This window comes from Lepus europaeus, chromosome 6 (assembly GCF_033115175.1).
Source record: "Lepus europaeus isolate LE1 chromosome 6, mLepTim1.pri, whole genome shotgun sequence".
Lineage (NCBI taxonomy): Eukaryota > Metazoa > Chordata > Mammalia > Lagomorpha > Leporidae > Lepus > Lepus europaeus.
The window spans coordinates 62,936,295-62,948,641 of record NC_084832.1 but is presented as its reverse complement, the minus strand read 5'-3'; the positions used below and the strand labels follow the sequence as shown (position 1 = coordinate 62,948,641).

The 12,347-nt window shown below is 37.5% G+C and overlaps 1 protein-coding gene across 4 annotated transcripts in view; it reads right to left on the bottom strand.

Moving 5' to 3' along the window:
* Window positions 1–12,347, bottom strand: part of FNDC3A (fibronectin type III domain containing 3A) — a 187,190-nt gene that overhangs the window by 78,643 nt on the left and 96,200 nt on the right. For all 4 annotated transcript variants that reach the window (XM_062194208.1, XM_062194206.1, XM_062194207.1 and 1 more), the window contains one exon: window positions 386–623. In XM_062194208.1, coding sequence (XP_062050192.1) covers window positions 386–623 — 238 coding nt within the window. The remainder of the gene's footprint in view (window positions 1–385; window positions 624–12,347) is intronic.

Genomic DNA, 12,347 nt, shown 5'->3' with positions numbered 1-12,347 from the left:
TTCCTTGAGGGTAGAGATTATAGCTTTTTCTGTCATCTTAATTCCTCAAAGAACTCAGCAATTTTGTGTAGTGGCACAGTCTGCAGAATTAAACAATGACATAGCTATTCAGGCTGAAAATTTCATACTGTCTACCTCAAGACAGAGGAAAAGGCACCTTGTTTGAACACGGTTCCCTATGATGTTCTGTTTGATTTTCTATTTACTCATCTGTCTCCAAGGGTGAGCATGAGGATAATACAACAACATGGCACTTGGGCAATAGAAAATGACTGTGATATCATTACTGTTTGTTGTCTTTTTTACAGATGTGATGATAGTATCTACTACATCCAAGTGAAGAATATCCAGCTCAATCAAACATGAATAGTTTTAGCTGTCTTACCTACATCTCCATATACTTGTGAAGACTGATACTGTGGCATATACTGTGTTGCCATGTCTCCAGCTCCAGTGACTGGTGAGTACATATGGCGTGGTGGAGGGGGCATCATGGTTGGGACAGGAATGAAACCAGGAAGAGGAGGATGTGGGGAGCGGTGGATGACTGTGTGACCGCCAGGGTGAAACTCTGGGGCCTGAGGAACCACAACAACTCTTCGAACACCATTGTCTTCAATAACCTACAAAATGAACACAGGATAAAAGTGTCTTCCATAGCATACAAACAATTCTTTAAAAATGTCATAGTAAAAAAAAAAATTATGCTATTTGAAGTTAATTAAAAATCTTAAGAGAATAAACGTGAAAATATGAAACATACTCAGTACATATGCTTTATCATTGGAAAACATGAAGTAGTTTCTGTTATACAAGTCTTTATAAATCCTAAGACACTAATGAGACCAAATAATAATATGAATAATGAGCTATGCTATTAGGAATTTAGCCTGCATGTTACGTGCATTTACTGATGCAATGATTTTGGTTTAGACATAATAGGGTGAGGAATTAATTTCCTTTGTTTTATGACTGGTGGTGGGAAGAAAACAAGTTGCGGAAAGACCAAATAGAAAAAAACAAAAATAAAAACAAAACTAGATCCAGACTCCTAAAGCTCAACTATGTTATGATTCAGGTACTAAATTTTTTATGACCATGACTAGGACAGTTTAACAGTTTATTATTCTGGAGGAGACAAATACCAAATATGCTAACTTTTAGTTAAGAAAAATATCTGTGGATTTGAAACTTAGAAATTGTACATTTACAAGAAAAAAAAAGAAAAAAACTACCATGTAAAGTGATAATTAAAGGCAAATCCTGAAATTATCAGAAAGGAAAAGTTTCATTATACTTAAGGACAATCACTTTTATATATAAACATATATATGCTTGGCAGCATAGGTATACTAGAAAACACATGTATTTGGATAGGGATAAGCCCAAATTAAAAAGACTATTAAACTATCTCCATCTGTTAGGTAGGAGTCAGAAATGAGCTTGCTTATGTGTGTGTGACAAAGGCCTAAGGAGTTGACATCTAGGTCCAGCATCCTCTTGATAACCTTCCAGGTGCAGCTCAGTATCTGCACTTCAAAGTCCTGCCCCTACTACTTGATAACCATCCTTCTTCTAAGGCAGGGCAACGCCAGCCAGGCTTCCCCTGTCTGATAACTTCAGGGGAAAACTCAGAAAGGAATTTCTCGTATTTACATCCAACAAGTCCTTTGTTTGGGAGAAGAAGGAGAGGGGGAGGGAAGGCAAGACCCATCCCCTTAAAAGTTCCAACCTAAATGTAAACCTCGTATTCTTTCTCAGGTCCTGTCTGGAGAGGTGCCCATCTTTTCTTATGGATGTCCCTACCCTAATAAACCTTGCTACTTTGCTTTCTACTACTCTCTGTCTCACGCCTGAATTCTATCTTGCACAAAGACAAGGACCCATTTGCTTCTCTGGTAACACATCTACTGGAATGTGATATGACTTGTCTGAAACACATAGACTATGAGACTGGAAGACCAAATGAGTTCACTGTTTTTATATGCTAAGTCTAGAACCACAACACCATGCTTCTAGCAAAATGGATGCCTCATACCCCGATTTCCTCCCTGTTTAACTCAGTTCTGAATTTAAGTCTCAGATAAGTACACATGACCAGGGCATATCTGGAATCCCAAGAGAAGGGAATCTGGGAAGTATTTATAGCATTTCAGTTTCTAACTTACAGGAATGGCCATTAGAAGCACTTTGGGATGGATATTGAGCATGCTTAGCCACAGGATCTGTCACACTGACACTTTAACCTTTATCATTCTGATTCACAAATCTTCAAAGTCTCTCCACTTCACTCATTCAAGCTGCTTCCAACCTACCTTTGTAGTTCAATCTTTCTTCTGCACCAGATCCTGAACCCCTGACTGCAACTAGGCTGGAATACCAAAAATTTGCATTCACACTGACTTCTATATTTCTATATCTTGTACTTTTGATTAAACATTTTTTTCCTCTTCACTTTGCTCCCCCTTAATCTATAACCTATCTATCTATAATCCCTATCTATCTTTCCTAATCTAGCTCTAAGTTTATCTCTTCAACTCTAAACAAATACTTGCTTTTGAACAAAATCAATTGATAATTTAGAAGAATCACCTCAGGGACAACAAACAGCAACAAGAATAAATTAGCATGTAACAAAGTGATAAACACTGTGAGTAAAAAAGAGTGATGGGTTGCAGAATAAGAGTGTGACCAGGGTAGAACTTATTGGCAAAGTGAAATCAGCAAAGATTTGAAGAAGTAACCATGCAGAAATCTGGTTTATTACTCTGAGGAGCGCAGCAGTGGAGGCAAGACACTTTTATGTTCTGTTTAGTAAGAACAATTAACAACACCCTTATACACCAATTAGAAAGAGCCAGCAAAGAGTAAAAAAATGGTGAAGACAGAAAGTGAAAATGCTAGAGTAATGTGCTTAAACAGGCAAATGGGGGTAGGCTCCAATATTTTAATGTGGGCATTGGGTCTGAGAGGAGCAGGAAAGTTTGTCTTGGTTACAGATGAGAAAGCGGAGTTTGAGAATACAGATCAGAGACTAGAGCACATAACTAAAGATGTGGGGTTAGAAGTATGTGGAAGGTTCCTTCTGATTGTTCCTCAATGAAGTCCTCCTGAGCACCACAATCTCAGTGACCTTCCCCCTCCTGTAATTTCTACTGCATTTATTTTAAATTTATAACATTGCAGGGTTAGTTTTCCAGATTTATACATCTACCTGTATAACTCAGAAGTTTTCCAAGGGACAAATATTAAAATCCCCATAATAATGATACAGTAAGTACTACTATCTCCATTTTTCAGATAGAGATGTTAAATAACTTGCTCAGAGTCACAGAAGTAGAAAGTCGAGGAGCTGATATTTGACCTCAGGCAATCTGCTCCAGACTATGTTATTATAAACTTTGTGGGCATGGAATTCATAGATCATTTAGTGGCTTTTGTTTGTTTCATTTGGTTCAAAAAGAAATGGCTAAATTCCTCATGAAGTGAAAACCAGTTTTTTCTTGAGAAAGAACACTCAGGAGACAGCAAAATAAACTAGGAGAGGAGAAAATAAGAGGTTACTGCTTAACAGGTTCAAAGCCTCCATTTTCAGAAAAGTTTTGTGTTTGGATAGTGGTGATGGTGTTGCAATAATGTATTCAATGCCACTGAACTCTGTATTTAAAAATGTTTAAGATGATAAATTTTACTTTATGTGTATTTTATCAAAATTAACAACCCCTCACAAGGAACCCACAAAAAAACTCAGATGTAGAGGGAAATAAAAAAGAATCTAAACAAGACCAAGAGGATGTAGAATGCTACCTTCAAGTAATGATCTAAAGAGTTGTAACTTCAGAGAGAAGTCAGACTTCAAAACCACCTGCTAAGTTTCTAGAGGCCTAGCTGCTCAGAGTTGACCACCATGAAGACAATGAATTTCACCTTGACAGGGTACATGGATGGTGATGATACAAATAAAACCAGCAAGTTGTAAAAAGGGAGAAAAAAGATAAAATTCAAATTAGTCTTCAGTTAATAAAAACATAGACAACAAAATATAATTAAATGGGGCTATCGACATAGCCTGATCCTCTAACCACAGATACCACCTAAGTTCTAATTAGGCAAAGCTCTGTTTCCTTTTATTATACACAGGCATAACTGAGGAAAGGTGCAGGTTGTGTTTACTATGATATTTTATATTGTCTGTGTCTTTGCCACCAGAATATAAGCTCCATGATAAATCTGTCTTGCTTACTGCTTTCTTATCAGGACCTAGAATAGTAGTTAGCACATGGAAGATGCTGCAAAAGTATTAGTGAAAAAAAAAAAAAAAGATCAGAAATATGTCATTTCTTTCTCCCCTCTTAACACCATCGAGCTAATAGAGTTCCGTGACATCCTCAATTCCTACCATCTTTGCTTCCCCTCCACAGTTAGCAGCCTACTTCCCTAGTCTTACCCTGAACCTAGAACTACTTTTACTTAAAAATACAGTGATTTTTAACCACCGATTCAACACATACACAGTCAGTAAGTGACAATAACTTCCTTTCTCCCCAGCTCCACACTATACCTCTTCATCCTCATCTAAACCTCTAAGGCTTCTACTTTCAGGTTCCCACAGCCTCCCCTGGGAGAGATGAAGAGAAGACCGAAATCAGACCAGTTTGCAGAATTTTGGAATAATGTACTGACCTCACCCTGTGTGCTCACATGAAGGCAAAGTGAAACAGCAAGCACAGTTCAAAGGAGTAGCCTGAAACTTCCCTGAAGTACACTGGCTCTTTCCCCACATTATGAGATCTACAATCCCTCCCTGTTAGGTACCCTCTCATCACCGTAACAACCCACATTCCATAAAAAACACTGGAGGGAGACAATACAAGAAAGGTAGGAGAACGTCCTATGTTGCCTTTCTGGAGTCCCACTTCAGCTTGTTGGTAAACTTTTCTTGCTAAGTTATTAATGTCATCACTAAAATATCAAGTGTTTCTCTGTTCTGTAAGTCTCTGCTCCTAGGGCTTATAAGTTATTCTTATTTGTCAGTGAATCAAGTCACTTTGACTCTTGCCATCATTTGCTTTCTGTTTTGTTTTCTCATTTGATACCTAAGTTCAGTGGGCACGCATTTCCGCCTCTATATTATACCAATTTCTCACCTTTCCTTCCTTCTTGTTAAACTGTAATAATAAACCTCATTAACATTATACCTAAAATTAAGAGGAACAGGCCCCAGTAATGTCTATGGAAGTTATCTTTGAGTAGAATATATCACATATATATCACATATATAATCACCTTTATTGATTTCTTTTATTTCCAAATACATTCTCTATAGTGGTGACTTAAGACAAAATATGAATTAAGAGTCCTAGATTTATATTTGTATGACACATCAATAGCTAAGCAAACATAGGTCTGGCATTTGCTGCCTCAATGTTACAGTTTAATTGGATATATTTTTAAGTTATATTAAAGCCTATATTGTGTTTAAAAAATCTAGAAAACTAGTAATATCAAATAAGTGTATGCAGTTCAATAATTATTTGTAATGATGAATCACTTGGTGTATGAGTTATCTTGTGCATTCTTTATATAGTTACAAATCAAATTTATGGGAAATTTATAGTATTTTAATATTTTATTAACATGGAACACTTTTTTAAATCTTCAGAACTTAAGTTGCACAAGGAGAATATTAAATATTTTCTGTATATAATTATGGCATTATTATCACACAAATATATGTACCAGATGCCTGAAAAACTTTCCTGTGAAAATGTTGATATTATTATGTCACTTACTTCATATTTGATGTGTAGAAAGGAATAGTGGTTGATTTATGTCCATATTTTTGAAAACTTAAAAGACTATTTGGAATTCCAGAAGCCCTGGTTTATCATTCCAGAAATGATAAAATAGTCATAAATGTACTTAAAATGTTAATATTCAAAATAATAATATATATTTGCATTAAAGCTAAAACTGTTAAATGAAACAATACCCACTTTGTTAGCCTATAACTACCCAGGATGTAGAGTATTCTGGTGTTCCACTCTTACATAGAGAATATTTTCATTGCTCACTTTTTCTTTGAACTTTGTTCACACAAGCTGAAATTAAGTCGTTTTCAATAAAGCTACTGAGATATCTGCCTCTTTGGAAAAAAAAAAAAAGAATATATCACTTTGGTGTATAGACAAGGTATCTTTTATTCAAATAATTTTGTATCCTCCGAGGCTTTTTATTTCTACTTTTAAAACACAAACATACTTGAAATGTAACAATTGAAGTTGCTGGTTAAGTTTAAATAGAAAAAAAGTACTGATTATAGGTGAAATGACAATGATGCTTACAAATTGCTTAAAAATAGTCCAATAATTTTTAAAATGGGGCGTGAATGAGAAAACAACAAAAGCAACAAGTGAATAATTGTTGAAGGTGAGTTATGGGCACAAGGGAGGTTAATTATACTACCCATCCTATTTTAGTAGGCAGGCATACAGGCTAAAATCAATTAGGCTTAAGCTGGAAGACCATGCCTTCGCCACACCCCCATGTGACTTCACACTCTGATACCTTCGCCACGCCCCCACGTGACAACGGGCTCTACCTGACCATACCTGAGCGCCCATCTGCCCACAAGCCACTCCCCTTTGGAAAATATATAAAAAGGCAGGGAGTGTCCCAAAAGGCTCTGCTTTGCTGCCGGTGATGAGCGGTGAACAGCAGCTCAAGGCTCTTGCTGCACGTGGCTTTTGGCCTGCTCTCTGCTTGGTATGGATGCTACCCTAGTTCCCAGACTTTCCCCTCTTTCCAACCTGAACTAAAGCCCTCACTTTCCTAGATACCTTTCACACTAAATAAAAGCTTAAAATGTATCATGCTGCCTCGTTTATCTGTGTTGGTATTTAGAATTCTTCTCTAAATATTAGGCAAGAACCCTCTTGGGCTTACTAATATTGGGGATTTATTAGTAAGCATAATGTGAAATCGTATGGCACCCCAAATTCCGATAGCATATGTGGCATCCCAAATAGCAATTCTGGGGAACTTTAAAGAGCCACAGTTTTGTGTAGATTTTAGGGGGTCATGTCTGATTTCACTATGTTTGTACTGAGTTTGAAAATTTCCCTCAAAGAAGAAAAGCTACAGGAAAGCAACAATAATGAATATCCTAATTGAAGTTGGGCAGGATGCAGCAAACTGTCACTCAGTGGGCAGTGAAATGATACAAGCTTTACTGGAAAAAATTTAGCATGTAACCAGAGCCTTTAAAAAGTTCAAACCTGATGGAACAAGGACATAAGCCTCAGCCATTCTCCCTCACAGCCCTAAGGAGATAAACTTTGGAATGTATTCCTTGCCCTTGAATCTCAATTGGGTCTCACATGCTATTGTCTTCATACCCCACTCCCCACAGCCACCTGAAAGACCAGTTGCTCAACACTTGAAAGACCAGTTCCAGGATTCCCCTCTGCCTGCAGCCCCGTACCCCAACCCCATCCCCAGCCCTCCTAAAATATAAAAAAGCCTGGCACTGGGGTGTGCATGTGGGTAGTTGGTCACCCACCTCTATGGATTTATTTTCTCTGAATAAATTCGGTCTGGCTGTAAATTCGTGCACTCCCTCCTCTCTATTCTGTGCCTCTTTTCCTAACATTTTGGTGCCCTGTGTGAGAAGGCACCAATCTGCCACTCTTTTCCTAACAAAATCCTTTGAATTCAGTAAGTCCATTTCCAAAAATTTATCCCAAGAAAATAAAAAACAACACTAAGATTTATGTAGATATTCACTATACTTTTTATAATTGCAAAAGAAAAGTTGGAAAGAGTGTAAGTAATCATAAAGTGACAATAACAAATTGAAATATATTGATACAGCAGATTATAAGACTTACAAAACTTAAGGATTTCTTAAGTATATTTAATGGTACAAGGAAATGACCATATTAAATATAAACATTATACATAGTTAATAATGCTTATAATTTTTTGGAATCAGCCACAAGGGTAAAGGAATATACACTAAATATTTACAGAGAATACTGCATTTTATAAATTAAGTAACATTCAATGCATTTTTTCCTTTACCCTTTCAGTAGTTTTCCAGTTTTCTATGTAACCAGGATTAGAAAAAAAAAAAAACAGGCAAAATACTGATCTATTGGTTGTCTATCACTAAATATATTTTCCATATTTTGTTTGCAAGATTAATTTTTTTTACATTTAAGCGTTTGGTAGACAACTTCATTTTGCTTTCTGCATAAGATTTTACTTAGTTTTGGGTCTCCCCATGATATGGGACAAAATCTTACATAGTATTATGGCTAATAAAATTTTTTTAAAAATTAATGATTTTCCAAAAAAAAAAAAAATGATCAAGGAGTGGGCATTTGCTCCACCTGCTGCTTGGGATGTCCGTCACTGTGTTAGGTTAAGTTGCTGCATGGGACACCTGTATCTCAGTAACAATGCCTGGGTCCAAGTCATAACTCCATTTTTTTTTTTTAAGATTTATTTATTTATGTGAGAGGCAAATTACAGAAAGAGGGAGAGATAGAGAGAGGTCTTCCATCAGCTGGTTCATTCCTGAAATGACCACAACAGCTGGAGCTGGGAGGATCAGGAGGCAGGAGCTAGAAGCTTCTTCGGGGTCTCCCATGTGGGTGCAGAGGCCCAAACACTTGGGCAATCTTACACTGCTTTCCCAGGCAATAAGCAGAGGACTGGATCAGAAGAGCAGCTGGGACAATGAATCAGTGCCCATATGGGATGCTGGTGCCACAGGCAAAGGCTTAACCTACTATGTCACAGCACCAGCCCTTCTAGCTTATTAATGTACAACCTGGGAGGCAGCAAGTGATGACTCTAGTATTTGAGTCCTTGTCACCTAAGTGGGAGATCCAGATTGAGTTCCAGGCTCCTGGCTTTAGCTTGGCTTGGCCATAGCTGTGGAGGTCATAAGCAGAGAGAACAAGCGAATGGGAGAACTTGTCTTTCCCTCCTTCAGGGGAAAAAAAAAAAGACCCATTTTAATCTGATCCAACAACTAAAGCCACACATATAACCGAAATAAATCTACTTTTGCCATTTAACAATTGATGTACAGAAGTGGAAAGGGGCACCAGTGCTCTTAGGAGTGTACTCTTATGGTGGTAGGGCTATTCTGTACTTACATAACTTTTCTCTCCAATATTTATGGTCAACAGAATAAAATAATACAGTTTCTCTTTATTTTGAGTATCATGCTAAAAAGTATCAGAGCAATAAGGAACAAAGATTACAAAATAAATTATACTGCAGAATTCTTGAATAAGAATGTAAAGAAATATAACAGCATATATGGGGCTTTGCAAATTTCAAATAAGGCAAACAGAATCAATTACAAAGTAACTCAATGTCTGATATCCTGGCTATCTGATGTTCTCTGCAAAAATGGAGTTAAAATAATATGTATGTATTTTTATGTATATAAAAATGAGCTAAGTGTTTGGCTCAGAGGTTAAGATGCCCACATCTTGTACTGAAAAGCCTGGTTCAAGTCTTGGCTCTGCTGCTGATCTATCTTCCTACTCCTGCATCAGGTGATGGCTCAAGTATTAAGGTTCCTACCATTCACATGGGAGCCCAGATTGGTTTCTTGCTTCCTAGTTTTGGCCTGGCCCAGCCCTAGCTGTTGTCGGAGTTTTGGGGTGATCTAGAAGAAAGACTCCCCCCACTTTGTCTTTCAAGTAAAAAGTGAAAAAAAATACAATAATATATAATAAAAATATGAGTTATCTGAAGTGCTTCTAAACTTAATAGGGATATGAAGATGGTACAAATACCACAAATTCAAAAACTAAAATCTTCATGCATTTTTCCTATAAACACTTTGATTAAATCTCAATCTTAAATTAAGATCTATCTCTCAGAACTTTGACTTTTCTGTCCAAATATATTCTTAGCAACCACTGTTATTTCCTCAGTGACAGATCTAAGTGGTCCAAATACTGGATTTTAATTTTGCAGTCTTTCCTTGCTTGGTCAAACTTTTTTAGGAAACATTAATTTGCTGAATTATATTAGTGTGTTCTGAATTATTAGAAACATGATGTAGCAAAAATATTATTTGACCCTCATTGGTTGGCCTTAAATGACAGATACATCTAAGTAAGGAATGGAGGTGATAAAATTTGTTGTCAAAAGAAGAGATCAATATATAAAATCTAGAAGGTATCAAGATGGTAGCTATTCATGTGTATGTTACTTGGTTCCTACCAAGTTGGCACAACCTGTACTTTGTTACAATCATCTTGACTCAACTCCCAGCTTCTAAGATCTGCAAACACTGTGTTTGCTTATGTGTCAAGTATTGAACAAGGTGTCAAGTGATTAGCTGTGTCTTGAATCTGGCTCTTAATGACGAGTGTTTTCTAAGTGTTTCTAGTTAGGATGTTGGTATCCTTTGGGGCCATTATTCAGCTGACATTACCTGGGCACTTTAGATAAACTTAATTTCACATACTACTTTCTGTCTACCTTGAACCAGAACATGAGCCACATGACCAGAAACAAAAAGTTTCTTCCCAACATTCTGATCCAAACTGGCCTAAAACATTAAAGGGGAACAGGGGGGCAGTGTGGACTGTAGTCAGTCCAGCACATCTGAGATAGATGAACTGAAAAGTCTTGGAAACTACCTTTGTGGCTCCAGCAAGGAAGACAGGAGGTATAAAGACACAGAGCAAGGTAGGCCAAAAAACACCAAATAGCTGCTCTTTCCTTGGTTCACCCCAACTGAATGGATGGAAGGCGGCCTTGGTGGGTGATGTGTATTCTTAGTTGAACTGCCCATTTCCCCTTGCTTGTACTGCTCCTACTAATTCTTTCAGTTTTTCTTCATCTTCTTTAGAAGTAGCTTTTGGAACTTGCTATGACATAAGGCCACCTTGGCCTTTTCCCATATGTACTAAATTTTCTGTAGCCCATAGAAGTTTTCCTGGGCAGTCGGTGCAATAGCTCATGTGTTTCAGTTGCATAAGAATTTAGAAACTATGAGACTAATTGAAAGCCCACTGGCCTCCTTCTAGTAACTACTTCAGGTGTTTTCATTGAAAAAGATGTGGGATTCTCCTCTGTTTCCCACGTTCCTCCAGGAATAGGTGGATCCTACCCTCTGGATAGTGAGATGGTGCTTTTCAAGGATGTGCAGGAGGCAATTAAACCTTGTGTTTTCTAACATCAGGAATTGCATATGTTGTGTAATGTTGGTATGCTGGTAATGGGGGTGTTTCAATGTGATATAAAAATACAAGAACAGTTTTACATATTGTGTACTTAAATTCTTTCAATAATGATGAGACTAACTTTTTGTCTTTGGATTATGTCATGTGCTTGAAAATGATATACTTTCTAGAGATGATTTTAAGTTAAGATTGATTATAGTGCCTATTAGCCTCATATAATCCTCTCAGTAAGAATACTATCAAAGTGCCCAATTTATTTGATACCTACTTTAGAACACCTATATTTGGGTTACAGCATGAATATCAAAATAACTAAAAGGCAGCTCCTAGCCTCAAGGAAACAAAAATCCTTTACAACAAGCCTAAGTACACACAATTATAGTAGGTAGTAGGTATTATCACCAAGAAGCATACAAATAACTTGGTCTACAACCTCAAGAATAGACAATTTCAAAAGGCAGACAAAAGGGAACAAATAACATCCCCTAAATAACTGCATTAACAGATCAATGATAAAAGGAAAACACCAAGTAAACAAATAAGGCGGCGAGCAAAAATGGACACATGCTTAGAAGTATCAATAGAACAAAGGTGCAAATGCAAACTAGGAGAAAACTGTAAGGCTTTAAATGTCAAAAAATTTAGACTTCATTGAGTGGATGAGCCAACTAAAGGTTATTACCAAAATATGAAAAGATCAAGGCAGTTCTGCGGGAAAGTTATTTTAGTGGTTCTTGGTCTAAAAATACAGAAACTGGACTTAGATAACTATTTGATTTATAAATTTTTATTGAGACATTATTGACAGTCACTGTACTCAGCATTAAGAATATAAAGATGGGCAGGCGCCGCGGCTCAATAGGCTAATCCTCCACCTGCAGCGCCGGCACACCGGGTTCTAGTCCTGGTTGGGGATCCAGATTCTGTCCCGGTCACTCCTCTTCCTGTCCAGCTCTCTGCTGTGGCCCGAGAGTGCAGTGGAGGATGGCCTAAGTCCTTGGGCCCTGCACCCGCATGGGAGACCAGGAAAAGCACCTGGCTCCTGGCTTCGGATCAGCGTGGTGCGCCGGCCGCAGCGGCCACTGGAGGGTGAACCAACAGAAAAAAAAGGAAGAGCTTTCTCTCTGT